The sequence below is a fragment of the Podarcis muralis genome, chromosome 3, assembly GCF_964188315.1.
Source record: "Podarcis muralis chromosome 3, rPodMur119.hap1.1, whole genome shotgun sequence".
Lineage (NCBI taxonomy): Eukaryota > Metazoa > Chordata > Lepidosauria > Squamata > Lacertidae > Podarcis > Podarcis muralis.
The window spans coordinates 43,013,774-43,034,560 of NC_135657.1; the positions used below are offsets into that span (position 1 = coordinate 43,013,774).

The following is a 20,787-nucleotide window of genomic DNA, read 5'->3' on the forward strand; positions in this document are numbered from 1 at the left end:
ATTAAGATCTTCCATTGTAAACAGGTTGTAAGATTGTGCCCAGACTCAAAACAGTGATGGGGAATGCTGCACCCCTTGTGTTACTAGAGAGCTTATTTTTCATCTAGATCTCAGCTCACTTTCTTTCTTTGCCTATTTCAAATGCAAAACTGCTGTTTCTCATACCCTTCTCTCCAGGGCACAGGTCTGTGCCTCATTCATTCAGATGAATTGCCCATTCAGGAAATATCCACAGTCATTAAGAAACATTAGGACTCTTTTGTCAAAGATGCTGGCTATTCAGTGATCAGGCCAGTCAAATTCACAGCAGTTTGCCCTCACAGAAAACATTTGCAACTATGCTGAAATAAGTTGCTATGATAGCCAAAATGACTGGCTCCAATTTTCCTAAGGAAAAGACTCCTAAAAAGATTTACAATTAAATTTAAAGATTTAAGAATGAAGCACACAAGAGCATTCACTGGGTAAGTAATCCACGTATTACAAAGGTATTTCCCCATCACCAATAAATGGTTTCCCTTCAGTCAGACTTTCTATATTAGCAGGACAAAAGGTGATGCTTGCCTCTTTATCCAGAGGCATTGTCCCCCTTCCAGGTACATGCTGTTTTGCATGAAGATAACATTCCTTTCAGGCTTGCAGCTTCATAGTCCTCACAAACAAGTTATAAAGTTTTTCTTCACCAAGCTGCCACCGCTCCCATCCAGCTCCCTCTTCCACATTTTAGATGATTTGGCATGCTTGAGACAATTCTGCTTTGTACTATTCATCTCTTCCAGTAGCACATCTAAATAAATAGAAGACTATAGCAGATAGAACCTTTTAGAAGATATTATCTTTCCTAATTAATCATAAAATTTAATCCCTCTTGAGCTGTGCTTCTCTTTGTCCTAAAGCTGAGTAAAATCCCAGGTCTGTAGAGATTCCTGCTGCTTAGCAAAGGGTCTGGAGAAACATTTCCCATTAATATCAAATGGACATTCTGATCAAATTCTTATTCTTTCTTTCTTTTTATTTCTTTTGCTGCTCACTTATTGGAACAGTATCTGCTTAGCACTATGGTCCAAACTGTGGTTGTAAGGCTGGTCAAATCTGAGGCTGTATCCTATTAGATTAGCAAAGCTTTTCCGTATAACCCTCATTTCTGTCCATCATCCTAGGTACTTATACTGGTAAAGACTTCAAATACTAAGAGTTGGATTCCTCTATTTTTCACCTGTAAGCTGTGGGCTTCCTGTTTGCTGCCACTGGAAGACCTCTCCCTCTCTGTTGCTCTAATTACATTCACATCCTGCTTTTTCTTCAAGGTGATGCACATGCCGCCCTCCCCCATTTTATGTAAATGGCCCAGGACAACTCACTAAGTTTCATGACTGAGTTGGGATTTGAACTTTTAGTCCCCTTTGTCGTGGTCCAACCTTCTTCTTCTTCATTTTTTTTTAAATTTCATGGTCTTTATTCAGCTCATAGTGGTGAGGAGGAATGCATGGTCCAACATTCTAACATTGGGCTGTGTTGGTTCAAATGAGACCAAGAAGCCTACAAAGGATTTCTCTGCAAACATTGCTCCTGCTTGTGGATGGTTCCCTTTCAAATCATTTCCTTCCAGCATGGGCTTCCACATTTGTATTTCACCTGTACTTTATCTTTCGTGAGTACACATAGGCTAGTATATAAAATGTGATTTGGGAACCTGTGACCCTCTACATATCACTTTACTGCATTGTTAAGTTGTGGGTGTTAAGTTGTGGATGAACATATCAGACAACACAGTGATTCTTCAAACAGCTCTTGTTTGTTCACAGGCCAGAACTGAACTGAACAGCAAACAGCTCAGCCGGCCTGCTTTTACAGGCAGCCGGCTGTCAACATTGTAGCAACAACAACCCAGGGTTTCCCGCCTAAAGTAACTGACGTGGACCTGAGTGAAAACTATATACACAATACCACTGGTGGCCAGGGTGAGAACTTCAATACATAACATGCATCATTCTCACTATATAGAAGGATCTGGCAACTTCTGTTTCAGTGTATCTGAAGAAGTGTGCATGCACACGAAAGCTAATACCAAGAACTAACTTAGTTGGTCTTTAAGGTGCTACTGGAAGGAATTTTTTTTGTTATGCATCATCCTTGTCTGTTTGCTATGCTGACTCCAACCTCTGGAGGGCTACTGTTTCTGTATTTCTGCTAAAAGGAGTGCTTCTTCATCTATGGCTGCAGCCTTCAACTGTTGCAGTCTTTTTCCAGCATCTTTCCCATGCCTGGCTCTTTTTTCCTCCAGCTGATGGACTCCTGGATATGCAAAACAATTTGGCAACTAACTACAATACTTTATGATCTAAACACAGCAGACTTTGACTGATTTTCTTGTCTACCAATGAATCATGTGCCTTACAAAATCTCCCAATTTTTCATTGGAAGTGCACCCTAAAATAAGGTTACCAGATGTCCCCGTTTCCCGGGGACAGTCCCCGGATTTAGAAATCAGTCCCCATACAAAATCCATTGAAGTTGAAAAGTGTCCCCGGATTCATTGAAAAAAAATCTGGTAATCTTACCCTAAAACACACTCAACACTCCCTACAAATCCAGATTTTAGATCAGTAGTGGTGTGTAAACAAACTGTTCACTACAGATCTTCTCATAGAAGCATAGAACTGTAGAGTTGAGAGGAATCCTGAGGGTCATCTAGTCCAACCCCCTGGAATGCAGGAATAAAGGAACACTTGATCAGTTTCCAAGGAACACCAGAATTTAACAGAATGCAGTTTATTTACCAAATGCTAGGAATAAGTAACTGGGAATGGCATCCTCTTCATGTTCTGCATGCAAACTACACAGACATATGATTGGTTGATGCTGAAAATCAATTGTTGGTCTAAATCAATAATTTTTACACACATATTCCTATAAAGATGGAGATTCCATTTAGGGATCATGGCTAATGGTTTTGATGTGCACTCCAATCCCATGCATGTTTACTCAAAAGTCAATGTTAATTTTTTGAAAATGATCATGCATTGTTTGAAGATATAAGCTTATTTTGGTTCACATCAACCTATCACTATTCAATTGAAGTGGACATCCCTGAATTCTTGTACCTTTTAAACTTTCATTCCTTCCCAAAATTTACTACCCAGCACCGCAGTCCTATGCAGATTTACTAGGGAGCGGGTGGCACTGTGGTCTAAACCACAGAGCCTAGGGCTTGCTGATCAGCAGGTCAGCGGTTTGAATCCCCGCAATGGGGTGAGCTCCCATTGCTTGGTCCCTGCTCCTGCCCACCTAGCAGTTTGAACGCATGTCAAAGTGCAAATAGATAAATAGGTACCACTCCAGCGGGAAATGGCATTTCCGTGCGCTGTTCTGGTTAGCCAGAAGCAGCTTAGTTATGCTGGCCACATGACCCGGAAGCTGTACGCCGGCTCCCTCGGCCAATAAAGCGAGATGAGTGCCGCAACCCCAGAGTTGTCAGCGACTGGACCTAATGGTCAGGGGTCAATGAGATTTGAGTAAGTATGGATAGAATTGAGTGGCATGCAGTGTTTTTACTGTGACCCCAGGGTCTCTGTGGTAGTCATGGTGATGGCTTACTGTTAAGTAAGGATTGGAAACTAGAAAGAAAATAACTTGCTTTTCCTCTGTTTTCATCACCTGCCACTCCTGCATAATATTGGACATAACTATAGTCTTCACAGCATACTGTTTTCATACTGCTGTGGAGAGTTTCCATCTACGTATCTGAAAAACCCAGGCAAGCCACATTCCTAAATCGGGCTGTGTACACATGGCAGTTTAAAGTGGAAGCATACACTTCTTATTATTTGGGTTCTTATCCATGACATGTATAGCGTTGTCCCATAAGTGTACTTCTACAAACTAAATTAAAATATGTGCTGCTATTGGACAAGCTGTCACATGGGGCTAGTAGGTGGAGAAAAGTACATCATGGGCATGTGAGCAGAATGAACCCGCCACGCCATGGCAAGGGCCTGCTCTTATTGGGTGTGGGTAGTGAGTCAGTCACATCCTTTATTCTTATTGGTAGGGCAAGGGGTGAGCCACCTCAAAATGACTAGATATACTGCAGAATTTCAAACTCTAGCCCAGACTACATCTTAGATTGGGGGAAACTCAAAATCTTCTTTTACAGATCAGGGGCAATGAGACAGCCACATACCTTGGTCAAATGTTACCCTAAAACAAACTAACCAGTTATATACAATTTATATTAATTTTATATCAAAAGATAGGTAGATAGGTGGATAGGTAGGTAGGTAGGTAGGAAGGAAGGAAGGAAGGAAGGAAGGTAGGTAGGTAGGTAGGAAGGAAGGAAGGAAGGAAGGTAGGTAGGTAGGTAGGACTTCCAGTAATAAGGGTGCAGGGTTACATGACATTTTCTGCTTAACAAAAAAGCAGGCACTATATTCTTTGTAGTTTTGGCTTTCCGAGAGCACATGTTGCTTTTTAAAGCTTGCAAAACTGGTTTGACCAAAGATGGTACGTGACACATACATAAGCATGTGTACAATGACAGAAGTGGTTTATCTACAATTGTTCTTTCATATTGCTGAAAAAGTTACCTGGTCCGCCTCTATAGCAGGCATAGATAGGCATACTCGGCCCTCCAGATGTTCTGGGACTACAACTCCCATCATCCCTGACCACTGGTCCTGTTAGCTAGGGATGATGGGAGTTGTAGTCCCAAACATTGGAGGGGCGAGTTTGCCAAGCGTGCTCTATAGCAGTGTTTCCCAACCTTGTGCCTCCAGCTGTTTTTGGCCTACAATTCCCATCATCCCTTGCCACTGGTCTTGCTAGTCAGGGATGATGGGAGTTGTAGGCCAAAAACATCTGGAGGCACAAGGTTGGGAAACACTGCTCTATAGAATGCTAGTTATGCAATGAAAAGTGTGTATGTGTCTGTCTTAAAAAGTTTTTATGCCATTTCTGAAAAGGTTCCTACCAGATTTTCAATTTATATGTGCTCCTTTTATTGGGTACATAGACAAAAAAGTAAATAAAAGAGTCTTCAGAAGACAATGGGTCATTGTGTCTGGCTGTTAACCAGAAGGTTGGTGGTTTGAGCTCCCCCAGGAACAGCTGTGGGCTGGATTCCTTCATTGCAAGGGCTTGGACTAGATGGCCCTTGGGGTCCCTTCCAACTCTAATTTTATGATTCTGTATTAATTGCTTTATTATATATAATGGCACTATGGTCTGCTGAAGTTGCATGAAAGATTTCAATGAGAATTAAACCACATTCTCACGATGAAAGTGATTCTCTTAACTTAATGCATCTCTATTAGGAAACTTATTTATATTTCTATATTTGCATTCATCAATGAATTGAACTGAGAATAGACTTTTCAAAATAATCTCATGAAACCTGTTTCTATCATTTGTATTAAGCATTCCATTAATTTTAAGAAATCAGGTTCTAGAGCCCTAGGGCCTCCATAATAAGTTTATATCTGGAATATCCAAAAGTTAAATCTCTTGCTCTTTCACTCTTTCTTACAGTATATTTTTATGAGTAAAAAGAAAGCTTAGTTAACATGTATCACAGTAGCCAATGTGACTGCCTCCAGATGTTGCAGGATTACAATTCCCATCAGCCCCAGCCAGCATACTCAGTGATCAGAGATCATGGGAGTTGTAGGCCAGCAACTTCTAGAGGGCACCAGGTAAACTGCCACTGATCTGCATAATGTGGGCATATCAAGTTTAGATTAAGTAATGAAAGGTTCTCACAGTTTACGTATTATGCTGTTATGCACATAACTCTTTGCACTGAAATGATACTTAGGCCTATCTATTTTGATGTTGAAAAACTTCCCATGGATTTCTAATTTTCAGGGGCCTATTTTTATTCTCAAATGGGTATCCAACACTGCCTGACCCAATACCATCTACAGGAGAACATGGATGGGAGACATTTGAGGGTTGGCTCTTTGGGTCTGATGCAGAAAGAGGCCTGACTTTTATTACTTTCTCTAAGTGCTCACCATGGGTTCCACTTATTAAATCTGTGAACTTTCGAGCTAGTTATTTGAAAAATCTTTTGTCTGCCCTGTAAAGAATCACCTTTACAGAGCTGCGCTTCCAGTCGATGTCTTCAGTGTTTCTGGACGGACAGTACAGTAAAATATGCTGCAAGGAAAGACTCCTTGGGGGCAACCACACATGGAGGACATATAATTATGCCATTATGCCATTACTTATTGCGATGCCCACACAAACCCAAGCATGGGCATAGCCAGGATTTATGGGTGTGTGCAGAACCTCAGTTAGTTATGTATTTTTATTGACTTACTTGCTTGGGGGTGGCAGCTGCCCCCCCCCCTTGGTTATGCCCATGGACCCAAGGGACTGATTTATATAAAACCTGTGTTTGCGAAGGACATTAATTTAACCAGGGCAGAGAGGGTGAAATGGCTGCTGAGTGACGCTGATAACTCTCTAATTTAGAAAGTAGCTCCCTATGCCCTGGAAGTTGGCAGCTAGGAAGATTATGGCAAAATAATTTGATAAACTAGCAAAGGGAACCTGGAGATTTAATTTGTATACAGTGGTACCTCGGGTTACATACACTTCAGGTTACAGACTTCACTAACCCAGAAATAGTACCTCGGGTTAAGAACTTTGCTTCAGGGTGAAAACAGAAATTGTGCAGCAGCGGTGCAGCAGCAGAAGGCCCCATTAGATAAAGTGGTGCTTCAGGTTAAGAACAGTTTCAGGTTAAGCAAAGACCTCCAGAACGAATTAAGTTATTAACCCGAGGTACCACTGTATTTTGTATGAGAATTACCTCTTATCCTATGTAACAAAGAATTTAAGCAGATTTAACAGAGGCTTTATTGTATATGTAGCGATTGTTCATGTTTTCGGATGATTCAATGGCCTTTGGCTAGTGCAAAAAGTTTATGATGATTTTTATTTCCAATTTCAGTTCAAAGCATATTCAGAGCTGTATGCCTGTGGAAACTTACCTGGGAAGAAGCCGCCTTGGGCTTAGCTCTCCAGAGGGCAGAGGAGGCTATTGCCCAATACAAAATACTTTTAAATGCGCCTGGAGCAGAGCACAGAACGTTAACATTTTGATATCCAACCTGCAGCCCAATCCTAAAACTGCATTCTTGAAAAATAAATACAATCCAGCACTGCATTTGAATGTTTAAGTGTGCAGTTTCGCAGCCTTTGGGGCGCGACTGGTTCTGCCGCGCGAATATTACTGAACTATATTACCACTTTGTCCTCGGGCTACTTGCGCCGCGGCCGCTCACGGTAAGAGCTGCGCGAAATTTGATAGTTACGGTAGCGAGGGAGGGGCGAGGATATATTGGGCGCGCGGCGGGGGCGGGTTGAGTACAGCGCCTGCGTGCTCGAGCCCGCGAGGCGCGCTCACCGTCCCTGCCTCGCGAGCCTCGGTGAAAGGATTTGGCGCCAGGCGGGTCTCTCTTCTGCAGCTGCCGCAGCCACCAGAGCCAGCCACCTCCGCCCAGACCGCATCGAGTCCTTGCAGCCGCCGCCATGAGCTGCTCCCCGGTGAACGTGAAGAAGCTGAAGGTGTCGGAGCTGAAGGAGGAGCTGAAGAAGCGGCGCCTCTCCGACAGGGGCCTCAAGGCCGAGCTCATGGAGCGGCTCCAGACCGCGCTCGACCAGGAGGAGGCCGGCGGGGGAGGCCTGGCCGGCGGAGAACCCGGCAACGGCAACGCGGAGGAGATGGGCGAGGCCGCTCCGGGCAGCGGCGGCGCCCAGGAGGAGGACCTGGCCCTGGGAGGAGGAGGCCCCGACCAGGCCGCGGCGTGCGACGACGATGAGGAGGCCGAGTTCGGCGCCTGCCCCGGGGAAGAGGAGGAGGAGGAGGGCATGGAGCTGGGCGAGGAGAACGGCGAAGGGGTGACGGCCGGAGACGAGGAGGCGGCCGAAGACCTGGAGGACGACGAGAACGGCGACGACCAGGGCTTCCAGGAAGGGGAGGACGAGGAGGAAGAGGCCGCCGCTGGCGCCGCCACCGCAGCCACCACTAGCAGCGGCGGCGGCGGCAACGCCAACGGCCACGGCGCCCAGCAGCAGCAGCAGCAGCAGCACGGCGCCGCGGCCAAGGAGGCTGCCGGGAAAGGCGCTGCTGCCTCGGAGGCCTCGGCCTCGACTCCGGCCTCCTCGGCCCAGCCCGGCGCGAAGCAGCTGTCACCCGCCCAGCAGCAGAAGCCCGGCGGGCCTGCTCGTCCTGGGGGTGAGTAGTGCGTGGGACCCGGATGGGCGGCGGTTGGGAGCTCAGCAGCGAGGTCAGGGTCCGCCGCCATCTTTCTCTTTCCCTCTCCCCCCCATCTCCACGGCCACCGCGCCTTTCCCCCCACCGCTGTCGGTGGAAGTGGGGAAGGCCCTCCCCGCGCGCCTGCCTTTGGGGATTTCCAGGCCAGGCCCGCCGCGTGTCTCTGCGGGGGGGGGGGGAGAGCTTTGCGCCATTTCGCGAGCGTGGTGAGGAAGGGGCGCGCGAGGCGGGGGGAGGGGCGACTCGCAGGAGCCGCTGGGGCGCGCTGTGGAACGTGCGAGGGAACGTTTTGTGCTGTTCTGCGTCACATCCGTCCGTGGGGCGCTGTGGGCTCGAGTTCAAACGCTGAGTACAATGGAGGCGGAGGAATCCCTTTCGCAAAGCCTAGGCCGCGCGCGCCTGCCGAAATCAGGCCGTGGCGGGGGGAGGGGAAGGATGAGGAAGAGGTGGGCCTTTTGAGAGCCGCCGCTTAGGCGCGATCGTAGATCCGAGCGAAGACTTTCCCCGCTAACTGGAAGGTCAAACGTCAGGCGGGGGGGGGGGCAGACCTTTAGTTTTCTGCACACTTAAAGTTCCAAGATTTACAGGAAGCGTTGTTACAGATGCGCCGCGAGAGTAGATGTTTTCCTAATAAGAGTAAAAAAGTCTGCTTGATTTTATCGTTTCTAACGTATCTTATTTCCCTCTTCAAAAAAACGAAGGAGAAGCTAAAGCTGAGCAAAAACCTGGTGAGAAAAAAAGGGGAGTTAAGCGGCCACGTGAAGACCATGGGCGAGGGTATTTTGAGTATATTGAAGAAAACAAATACAGCAGGTAAATCACTTTGGCTTGTTAAAGTTTTTCATGAAAGATTTTTATAATTTCAATTTGTTGAACTCAAGTGACTGACCTTTTTTTGTTGGCCAGGGCAAAGTCTCCTCAGCCACCTGTTGAAGAGGAGGATGAACACTTTGATGACACAATGGTTTGTCTTGATACTTGTAAGTATAAAAACACGCTTGTCGTTTAAAACAAACTTCTAAGACAGTCTGTTGATTCTTAAAAAAAAAAAATTGGGGGGGGGAGTCATTTGTGTTCCTGAGGTACAATTCCTGCTCTTCTCTGAAATTTTAGTTTTCAATGCATTAGCTTTGAATTTAATCAGGAGAACACAAAAGTGTAAAGTGTTCTGTGCAAAAAGTGAGGCACAAAGGGAGAAACTGATGCTTTCAAAGGGGAACCATTATTTGAAAAACAGGGAGATAAGAGATATGCTAATTGTGTAACACTACTTTTGGAAAGTGGTGGAATTTTCCACCTTGTATTGCTTAGTATGTCTGCAGATGTTGGTTGCAGCTGCAATCTTGCTGCCTCCCGTCTGGACTGGGGGCAGGGTATATTTGGAGTGCCAAGTCAATCTTGAGTTTTATTGGTAGAATAATGGAAACTGATAAGGAATATGTTTGAAAATTGTTACCAAATGATAATTTAAGGGCATGTGTATTCTAACAAGATGATAAGCCATTGTTTGAGGTTGTAGGTAATTTCGTAAGCTTTCACTTTAGAGCTTCATGCACATTCAAAATGACTTTATTAAGAACAATGAAACTTTAAAAAGCTCTGAGAAGTTATTCTGGGACAGTCTACAGTTATTTTGGCACATTTGCATTGCTCATGGAAAAGTAGTGAACTGTTGCACAGACAGGTTTATAGAGGGATTATGGAGGTATTTCCAGAAGACAAAGTGGCTATGCGATACTAATCCTCCGTTTGAAAAGTGATAGTACTGGGCAGTGAAGCTGCTGATTGTTGATGTTTTAGAAAATTTCAAATTTTCATATGCTGCAGCATAAGATAAGAAAAGTAAGAGTAAACAACTTTATCATGTGCATGTTTACTTAAGTAAATTCTACAGAGTCCAGTTCAAGCTTAGTACTGTATTGGATATGTCCAGAATTGCATCTTAAACTGCAGTCCTCTGCACCCTTGGAAGTGAGGCTTACACTTTCTATTTCACTTACATAATATGAAAGTATTGTTTGATAGAACACTTGAGAGTATTTATAGCAATGTTTTTATCTCTGTATGAATAGTGTCTGACTCAATGGCTCTATAAAAAGCAATAATCTCTTGAGGTGTTGAGACATTTGTATTATAAGACAACTTGTGTTTTGCTGAACATTGTCATCTTGAAATCCTTTCCCAGTCTACAGCTTATTCATGGAAAGTGGTATCAAAATAAGTTTTACTCTGATTAGACCCATTGAAATTAATGAACATTACGAAGTCAGGTCAATTAATTTCAGTGGGTTTACTTGGGGTAAAACTTAGTTGCATACCATCCCATGGTTCTTATGTTTTATATACTAGAAAACATAATTAGATTTGGCAGAGCACCAGATAAGAGCACATTTTAAGCATCTGCACACAAAACTAGCCCAAGACAAATGATGATTACTTCATAGGGTATGTGTGAAAACACATCATAGCTAAGTTAAACATAGATAATCCTGATTCCAGAGTGAAATAAGATGATAAGCTTAGGTCTTGAGCAAACTTCATCACTTTGCTTGAGAACCCTTAAGTACCCTCAAGTAAAAGGGGGACGGAGTTAAATTTTGACTAATTCAAGAGTTACCTGTTGTGACAAAGAATAGCACTAAACTAAACTGATGTAACTTGATTCTTACAAGTGTTCTCCACTTTTTTGTTTGACTGTAGTTGAACAGATTTCAACCGTTTGATTTTCTTTTATTGACAGATAACTGTGATCTACACTTCAAAATTTCAAGAGATCGTTTTAGTGCTTCCTCATTGACAATGGAAAGTTTTGCCTTTCTTTGGGCTGGAGGGAGAGCATCCTATGGAGTTTCTAAAGGAAAAGTCTGTTTTGAGATGAAGGTAAGCCAGATCAGTATTGAAGACAGTTGTTCAACATTGCTTCTGAATGCTTATAGTTTCAGCTGAAATCAAGCTAAATGAGGAGAGGAGAAACTACATTTTATTATGGAAAATACGTATTCTTGATTTCAACTGGGCAGTCATGCCCATTTCCAAGATACTCCCAGTCTATTCCCACCTATATGCTCCCTAACAGAGTCAGCATTTTGTGGGCAAGTTCAGCCTTTAAAAGAGCTGGGGGTATTTTTCTGGGGTGTGTGCCAATTCCCCACCGTCAATACTGCCCCTCAATAGCATGAAAGGTGTTTTCTTCGCTGCACAGGCATGCACACTCAGAATCATTTAAGTATGAGTATTACACAACTCAGAATAAAAATAGCTAAGACCATAACAGGTATTTTATGAATACCTGGAAAATTTAGCAGTAAAGTGCTATTTAACACGCTCAAGCAATTATCCAATTAACCTACATACAAAAACCAGAATGGTTTCTTCAATAATAATAGCATTTTGCAGCAGATCCTACATGTATGCTTATTACCATCATTCAACATAATGCGCTTACCTGGTCATCACCGACATCTAGGGAGTTCACCCAAGTAAGGGAGTGAATCGCCACTAGAGGGATGGAATGATTGATCCCTCTTGAAACAGTCTGTGTCTCTGTGCTGGGTGTGGACCAGGGTATGTGTTTCCTTTTTGTCCAACATGGTCACATGGGAAAGGATCACGCTGTTCCTTGATTATTAGCCTGCTGTTGCAATGCTAGATTCCCAGCTGGTAGACTACATAGTGTTTAGCATAGAAACATGGCAAGCTGCACTTTTATGCCTGGTGCACAAGGTGAAGCAAGTTGGTTGAGGAGGCAAAGAGCACTTGTTACTGGCTTGCAATATACAGTGGTACCTCGGGTTACATATGCTTCAGGTTACATACTCCACTAACCCAGAAATATTACCTCGGGTTAAGAACTTTGCTTCAGGATGAGAACAGAAATCGTGCTCCGGCGGCAGCGGGAGGCCCATTAGCTAAAGTGGTGCTTCATGTTAAGAACAGTTTCAGGTTAAGAATGGACCTCCGGAACAAATTAAGTACTTAACCTGAGGTACCACTGTATTTTAAAAAGGTAAAGGTACCCCTGCCCGTACGGGCCAGTCTTGACAGACTCTAGGGTTGTGCGCCCATCTCACTTAAGAGGCCGGGGGGCCAGCGCTGTCCGGAGACACTTCTGGGTCACGTGGCCAGCGTGACAAAGCCGCATCTGGCGAGCCAGCGCAGCACACGGAAACGCCATTTACCTTCCCGCCAGTAAGCGGTCCCTATGTATCTACTTGCACCCGGGGGTGCTTTCGAACTGCTAGGTTGGCAGGCGCTGGGACCGAGCAACGGGAGTGCACCCCGCCGCGGGGATTCGAACCGCCGACCTTACTAGCCTGCAATTTGCTCATAAGAAGAGCTGGAAACTTTTTTTTTTTAAGTGTATGAAAGACTGGTAATTTTGGAGCCTGATTGACAAGGCTAGCTAAGGTATGCTTTTATTATAACTGTAATTAATAGTTTTTTTATTACAAAATTAGGTAACTGAAAAAATCCCTGTCAAGCACCTGTATACAAAAGACATTGACATACATGAAGTGAGAGTTGGCTGGTCACTGAACACAAGTGGGATGCTGCTTGGTAAGCTTTTCCCTTAAAATGTAGATTGTCATGGTGATTAGTCTTTTTTGTAGGAACGAGTGTAGTACTTTTCTGGGTGCTTAAAAGAGGGAGATGATGAATCACTGTAGACAGAAAATGCGTGGTAAAACTTAATTTTGAAAACAGAGTAACTACAACCACTATTTTTGTTAGTAATGGTAGTTACAAGTTACTTGTGATCTATGGAATCTGTTCCAGAAAGCTCCCTCTCAGTACTTCATCAAAAGGAATAAAGGGAAGTGTCAGCACACCTGAAATCCTCTATATTTGGGTAAAGAATAGTGCTTTGAATCAAATCCCTTTAGCAACAGCACTCTTCACCTTTGTACCTATTTCATGTCTCTGTCCGCCTGCGGAGCCTGGTACAGAAGGAAATGGCTCCAGCACATGTAGGAATCTGGGCTAATTCATTGTGTGCTTGCCAGAAGTGAGTAGTTGGGTGCGAAGCTGAACTCCTACGCAGCTAATTTCCTTGGATTGGAAAGAAAATAATGGGACTTTCCCACCAGACCTGTGCTCTAAACTAAAGTTACTTACTGAGCTCTCACATGAGCCATTCTCACTTTGCAGTGTACCACAGTGCTAGGATTCTGCAGTGGGTGGGGTTATCTGTATGGTACAGCTTTTATAGAAAATTTTGAGGTTGAATGTTGGGTTACAAATACAGTAATTCAGAACTTGAAAGTCTCAATTGCAACTGTTCAAATTTATCAGGCGAGGAAGAGTTTTCTTACGGATACTCCTTGAAAGGAATAAAGACATGTAATTGTGAGATTGAAGACTTTGGTGAGAAATTTGATGAAAATGATGTGATCGGATGTTTTGCTGTAAGTATTTCCTTTACTTGGAATGTCAGTTTCTATTTGCTGCTGTGCAGTTACCTGCTTTATAACAAAATGCACAACTTAATTTCCTTAATTAGGTATTGCACCTTTGCTTAATTTTCAAGTGTTTAGATTTTCCTTTAAACATCCACTCAAGCCTTACTAGATTTATTTCTAATTAATGAACCTGCCTAAGTTCATTTATGCTAACACTTTTTTTTGTACAACAGAATTTTGATGGTGATGAAGTGGAACTTTCTTACTCAAAGAATGGACAGGAACTTGGCGTTGCTTTCAAAATCAGCAAGGAAGTTCTTTCTGAAAAGCCCATTTTCCCCCATGTTCTCTGCCATAACTGTGCTGTTGAATTTAACTTTGGCCAGAAGGATGAGCCGTACTTCCCCATACCAGAGGGGTACACCTTCATCCAGAATGTTCCCTTGGAAGATAGAGTTAGAGGACCCAAGGGACCAGAGCACAAGAAAGAATGTGAAGTAAGTAACGGTCCATTTTGAAATCATTGAAGCATGCCAGCTTGAGTATTTGTCTTGAGGCAGTTGATGTGCGTACCACAAATGACAAGCCTTGTCTGTAGGGCAATTGGGGTATAAAATAAGAGCTTTCAATTTTTTATGCCTAAACTCATTAGGTGGTAATGATGATTGGCTTGCCTGGTGCTGGGAAGACTACATGGGTTACCAAACATGCAGCAGAGAACCCTGGGAAGTACAATATCCTTGGAACAAATACTATTATGGACAAAATGATGGTAAGTTCCAACTCCTGCACAAATTTAGCATAATTCTATGGGTAGTTCATCCCACTATGTTCAGTGGGACTTATTCCCTACCTTAATTTTTAGGATCGCAACTTTAAGGTAACTCATTTGGAAACTTGTAGCCATCATGCATCTATTGTAATAAAGCTTAGATGTCTTTAACTCATTTAAGGGTACTGCTTTAGCTGTTGATGGCCCACTGAAAAGCTTTATTTCTATGGAGCGGGTATTTTCTAGATTGTTCATTTGGAAACTTAGAAGAAGCTGTTATTCCCCTAAAAGTATACACATCCTGCTTGAAATATTGGAACTCCAGATAAAAACAAGTCCAACTTCGTTTAGCTGTAGGCCATTACGTGACACATTTGTTTTGAGATTTGCATGGTATATTAATAGTAAAGTGTCTGAATTAAACATTGCAAGGCACTGAATGATGCGATAAATTGGGTTGGCCTGTTTAATTCTTAGGATTGATCTCATGAGCATTTAGAACAAGTCATGTATTGCAAAACCATTGCCTAAAATGTTTATGGTATTGGCAATTACAGACAATTTCTTGCTATTAAAAATACCCAGTGAAAAGAACATTAATGGCAGTGAATGCTGGGCAACTTCTGTTTTCATAGGTTGCAGGTTTTAAGCGGCAAATGGCTGATACTGGAAAACTCAACACACTGTTGCAGAGAGCACCACAGTGTCTTGGCAAGTTTATTGAGATTGCTGCGCGTAAGAAACGGAACTTTATTCTGGATCAGGTATGGGGGCAAAAGTTCATTGTTTTACAAAATTCAGTTAAGCTGCCATTTGTTTAAGGGGAGGTGTAGATTCTAAACTTCAGTGGGAGATACAATATATATATTGAGGCAATAAAGTTAGAATATTAGCAGTTGTACTTAGGTTTGTAATATACATGAAATCAGGGGGAGAATGGTTATCCTAGCCTCTACGGCCTAACATGTACATAACTTCCTTCTACTTGTAAACTTCTTTGCATTTATACATGTGGAGGTGAAATCTAAGCACACTAATTTAACTTAGCTCTAACAATGACAGCTACGTGTAGTAAGTTACTGCATTTTTTTCAGACAAATGTGTCTGCAGCTGCGCAGAGGAGAAAAATGTGCCTGTTTGCAGGCTTCCAGCGCAAAGCAGTTGTTGTTTGCCCAAAAGATGAAGACTACAAGCAAAGAACACAAAAGAAGGCAGAGGTGGAGGGAAAAGATCTTCCAGAGCATGCAGTGCTCAAAATGAAAGGCATGGAACATAATCTATACTGTGTTCTAGGATGTTGAGTATCTGTTTAAAGGAATAATGTAAAAACCTAAAGATTCAAAATTTCTTGCCTTAAAACAGTTATGCCTCTTTAAAAAAAACTGGAAGACTTCTGTAACTTTGTAAGACAACACTATATTGTGTTCCCTCTGCTGCAGCCCTTAATACTACTTAAGTCATGATATGCTTCATGCAGATGCACAAAGCTGTCTTGGCATAAAGTGCCCTAGAAAACGAAGCTAAACGTGTTATAGCAGACGTGTGTTCCCAGTTCAACTTAATAGGGAGAATGTGTCAAGTTTTCAGGAATCCTGCTCCTAGCTTGAAGTGATGATTACTTGTCTTGTATTCCTTTTATATAGGAGGGGAACTTTGGCTTTTTCTAATGGCTTCAGAAATAAATACTGAATATTCAGGACTCTCTATCTTGTAGGAAATTTTACTCTGCCAGAGGTGTCAGAATGTTTTGATGAAATAATCTACGTAGAGTTGCAAAAAGAAGAAGCCCAGAAGCTTCTGGAGCAGTACAAAGAAGAAAGCAAGAAGGCCCTCCCTCCAGAGAAAAAACAGAACACTGGTTCAAAGAAAAGTAACAAAAAGAGTGGTAAAAACCAGTTTAACAGAGGTGGACAGAGAGGACGTGGTGGATTTAACATGCGTGGCAACTTCAGAGGAGGAGGTATCCTGTGCTCCTAAAACTGCCTCTTAAATATTTTAATTTTATACCCGAGGTTTTAGTTGCTTGCCCCAAAGAAGAGCAGAGCTTTGAGAATAGATCAATGTGGATGGAGACAATGTCTTCATTTCTGAAAAAAAAAAATACAGCTGGAGGGGCCCAGGCATGGCTTTGATTTAGCAGGAAAAAACCAATGTAATTAAGCATCCTGAAGCTTAATTTTTTTAAAGAAGCAGCTAGGTGTATGTTTATGGACAGAACCTCATGAAATCACCAGTGCTTGGGCTGAGTAAGTTTTCGGTGGTTTGGGAGAGGGCTGTCACTATCTTTCCCCATAACTGTTCTTAAAGCAACCTCAGTTTGGACTCTATAACAGTTTTCAGATGCCTTGCCCCATGGAATTTGAATTTTGTCTTCCAAGTTCAAAGCTCCTTTACTAGAAAAAACTAACTTGTGCACAGGCTGAAATTAATGTCTATTACTAAATAGTCTCGTACTTCTCTTCACCAGCCCCCTGGGTCAAATTAAAGTCTGTCATTTGGTCAATATTAATATTCTAACATTTTTCACAGTCCCTGGAAATCGTGGAGGATACAACAGGAGAGGTGGTAACATGCCCCAACGTGGAGGTGGAGGAGGTGGTGGCAGTGGTGGAGCAATAGGCTACCCATACCCCCGTGGTCCTGTCTTTCCGACCAGAGGTGGCGGTGGTGGAGGAGGTGGTTACTCAAACAGAGGAAACTATAACAGAGGTGGAATGCCCAACAGAGGGAACTATAACCAGGTAATTTGCTGTAGTCAGGAAGATGGCATTTTTGGCTGAATCTTTTGGTGCTCTCTTAGCAACCAGTACAGAAAGCATGTTTAAAAGTGTGATCCTAATAAATAACGATACTGTTCCTGAAGTATATGATGTACAATGTTTTTTCAAAGTTATATAACACGTGCAATCCTGTAGTGCTGAAACTTAAGTTTTTTAAATTGTACTTTTGTCTTACGCTGTTCCCAGTAGTTTCTGTCTCAAGGAACTGATTAGGTCTATGCTCGGTGTTTAAGTCCTGCATTAGGTGCTCTCAAGACCAATATATAGGAGCTGAAAGACATACAGTGGTACCTTGGTTTATGAACTTAATCCATTCTGGAAGTCCATTCTTAAACCAAAGCGTACTTAAACCAAGGTGTGCTTTGCCATAGAAAGTAATGCAAAATGGATTAATCCATTCCAGACTTCTGAAAACAAACCCCTGAATCAGCAATTTAACATGAATTTTACTATCTTAACAAGACCATTGATCCATAAAATGAAAGCAATAATCAATGTACTGTATTATAAAAAAAAACCAGTATTGTAGATGATTAATTTTTTTTAAAAAAAAAATCCGTGCACTGATAACAGTCATTGTTTGGATGTGGGGCTTTTATCCATTTCCACAGTCATGGGGGAGAGTTGCGAGTCCGCCAACCATATGGCTAGCGGGCGCAGCTTCCCTCCCTTGTGGCTGCGGGAAATGCCGTGATGACCCCCTTCTCCGCTGCCGGACAACGGAAGTGTGGCACTTAAAACGGAAGTGCACCCCGAATGGAGTACGTTCACACTCCAAAAAAAAAAATACGCAAACAAGAACACCTATTTCCGGTGTTGAAGTGTTCATAACTAGGCTGTTCGTTGGCTAGGCTGTTCATAAACTTGAGGTACCACTGTATTGGAAACATAGGGTTTTAGCAGAGATCCCATATATAATTTATGCAACAGTGCCGCTGTGCTTTTTGTATGAAGTCCTGTTTTCTTATCAAGCATATTCCTCTGTGTGATTGGATAACGGAATGGGCAGAAGGTAGATTAGAATCTATTGGTTGATCCACTCTGATCTGTAAAAATCTCTGGCTCATAGTAGTTGAAGCAGAATTACCCCACCCCATAAACACTAGCATTTAAAATATTTGAGTGGCATTACCATGATTTGTTTGTTTGAAAGGATTGAGCCTGTACCTGTGTGAAATTCCTGGGTTTAAAATTACTCTAAACCTCAAGATTTTAGTAAAAAAAACACACAAGCAATCTCACAAGCCTCTGCACCACCCCTCTGCTAGGTAGCGTATCATCCAGACGATGATCATAAGATCACTGACCATGTAATTCATACGTACTGTATAGCAAAATCAGCACCACATTTATTTGCTGGTTCAGCCCAACTTGCATGTGTTCAGGAGCAGTACTTTATTGGCATATGGGTAAATACTGACTAGCAAGAAGAATTTGGAATGAATGTCTCTTGTCAGAATGTTGCCTTGATAGTTAGGAATATTTGATCAACAGCAACTGAAGTCGTTTTATCTGAAAGTTTATTAACTGAAACATTTTTGAAGTTTACTCCAGATAGCCGCCTGGATGTGTTTTTGGCCAATGAATGGTGAAATATTTAATAAGTAACTACAAATCACTTTATTGGACTTTCGTTACAGAACTTCAGAGGAAGGGGAAACAATCGTGGCTACAAAAATCAATCTCAGGGCTACAACCAGTGGCAGCAGGGTGTAAGTAAACTTTCTCAATCTGCAGCAAAATATGAAGTAACGTTAAGTGTATGTTTTAACAAGTAAAGCTTTATGAGCATATAAATAGCTTAAGAGTAACGTTATTACAAGATGTAGTTTGTTCGTAATTTGTACTTCATATAGTGGAACCTCGGGTTGCGGACGTAATCCGTGACGGAGGCACGCCCACAACTGCAGCGCAGCATCTGCGCACACTTGTGACGCGATTTGGCGCTTCTGTGCATGCGTGAGTGGCGAAACCAGGAAGTAACCCTTTCCGGTACTTCATAGGAGTGGGATTAAAATATTACGAAGTGTCTCCCAATTGCATGCTTCAGATGTTTTTCATACCCACCTACGGAATGTAGAAATAAAATTTGCTGATATTTGACAATGGTTAACAGTGTTTGTTTTGGTTTTTGCAGCAATTCTGGGGTCAGAAGCCATGGAGTCAGCATTATCACCAAGGATACTATTGAATTCCCAAATAAAATGAACTGATCCATATTTCTTCAAAACCTTCACAAGAAGTCGACTGTTTTCTTTAGTAGGCTAACTTTTTAAACATTCCACAAGAGGAAGTGCCTGCAGGTTCCTTTTTTAGAAGCTTTGTGGGTTTGATTTTTTTTTTGTACATTTTTAATTGCAGTTTTAAAGTGAATCTTAAGAGAACCTCAGCATTGTGCACGATAAGAGAATGTGTCAGTATTTCAGGGTTCTGCATTTTATCTGTAAAATGTGACTTTTTTTTTACCACAACAAAAGTAAAATGTTGCTTTGTATCTGGTGTCCTCTTATTAAAGATTTTCTTTTCTCTTCTCCCCCCCCCCCCTTAAAAAAAATTCTAAGAAACAGTCGAGAGTCATCAAAACAGAAAAGTTAGCAACCAGGCTTGTTGTGGCCCCATGAATACTAATACTATGTAAATAATGCTCATTACACTCCATCTTCCACTCCATCCTCTCTATGCAGTTTCTAGGTATGGAAGAGGGGGAAGAGAAATAAGAATGGTCTTTTGGCAATAAGCTAGGTTGTATTTTTGTTTTTTAATTTGGCAAAGGGTTGAGGGTGGGGTTGCAAAGCAAAACCTAAAGATTAAATAGTGAAGGTGGAGTGCATGTAAAACCTGGTTGCTTTTGTCTGTGGAGGCTCAACTTGTGAAGGTACACACCATCAACTTTTTCCATTTGTTATGCATTTTGATTCTGAAAAAAGCTGGCTCTGCCCATTTCTTATTAAACAAACTTGTTGTAAATCCAGTTGTCTAATGGGATCTATATGAAGTTAGCTGTGTGTCTGTAACCCTTTCCCCACAAATACTGTGTATTTAGTGTGCTTGTAGTAGTAACTCCACCATTTTGTAAATGAAATTGTGATTCACCCATTTTATATCTAATTTTTAATCATGTTAGTTCTCAGATGGGTGTGTCTCCTTAGCCTGCTGATTTACTTATCTAAAGAAAGTGGGTGGAGAAATTAACTTTAGCCGTTTGTTTGCAATAAAATAAAATCATTTTACTCTTGTTCTGGGATTCTCACCACATTGGTCTAAAATCCCTTTAATGACTTTGAGGGGCAGGATACACAATTATAGTGAGATGTATATGCACCACATGCATGCTTTCACATAATAAAGAAAACCAGTTGCTTAAGCAACTTAAAACACTTGACAAGACTTCTGGAATCAGGAATCCGGTAGTCCCTTGTTGGAAGGAATTTCTGAATTTCATTAAATGGATGGCAATATACCAGCACACAAATGTTTTAGTTTTGCGAAGAATAGACAGTAGTATTTGTATATTGCAGGGTTGGTGCTTAGGCTAACAGAACTCTCAATGGTGGT

General features: G+C 42.3%; 1 protein-coding gene across 1 annotated transcript; it reads left to right on the forward strand.

Annotated features, from left to right (window-relative positions):
* The first annotated feature begins 7,379 nt into the window (after positions 1-7,379).
* Positions 7,380-20,467, forward strand: HNRNPU (heterogeneous nuclear ribonucleoprotein U). The gene is made up of 14 exons (XM_028724150.2): positions 7,380-8,242; positions 8,983-9,094; positions 9,188-9,261; positions 11,022-11,161; positions 12,739-12,838; positions 13,574-13,686; positions 13,914-14,177; positions 14,333-14,452; positions 15,088-15,216; positions 15,547-15,715; positions 16,167-16,412; positions 16,982-17,193; positions 18,873-18,944; positions 19,370-20,467. Exons 1-14 carry the CDS (start codon positions 7,537-7,539, stop codon positions 19,421-19,423), a joined length of 2,511 nt encoding a protein of 836 aa, XP_028579983.2. The 5' UTR covers positions 7,380-7,536; the 3' UTR covers positions 19,424-20,467.
* The last annotated feature ends 320 nt before the right edge of the window (positions 20,468-20,787 follow it).

Excerpts from the sequence above, each read along its gene's own strand:
- HNRNPU (XM_028724150.2), top strand. The coding sequence starts at position 7,537 with ATGAGCTGCTCCCCGGTGAACGTGAAGAAGCTGAAGGTGTCGGAGCTG. Across the intron at positions 14,178-14,332 it reads AGCACAAGAAAGAATGTGAA|GTGGTAATGATGATTGGCTT; the intron begins GTAAGTAACGGT and ends TAAACTCATTAG. Across the intron at positions 16,413-16,981 it reads TGGCAACTTCAGAGGAGGAG|TCCCTGGAAATCGTGGAGGA; the intron begins GTATCCTGTGCT and ends CATTTTTCACAG.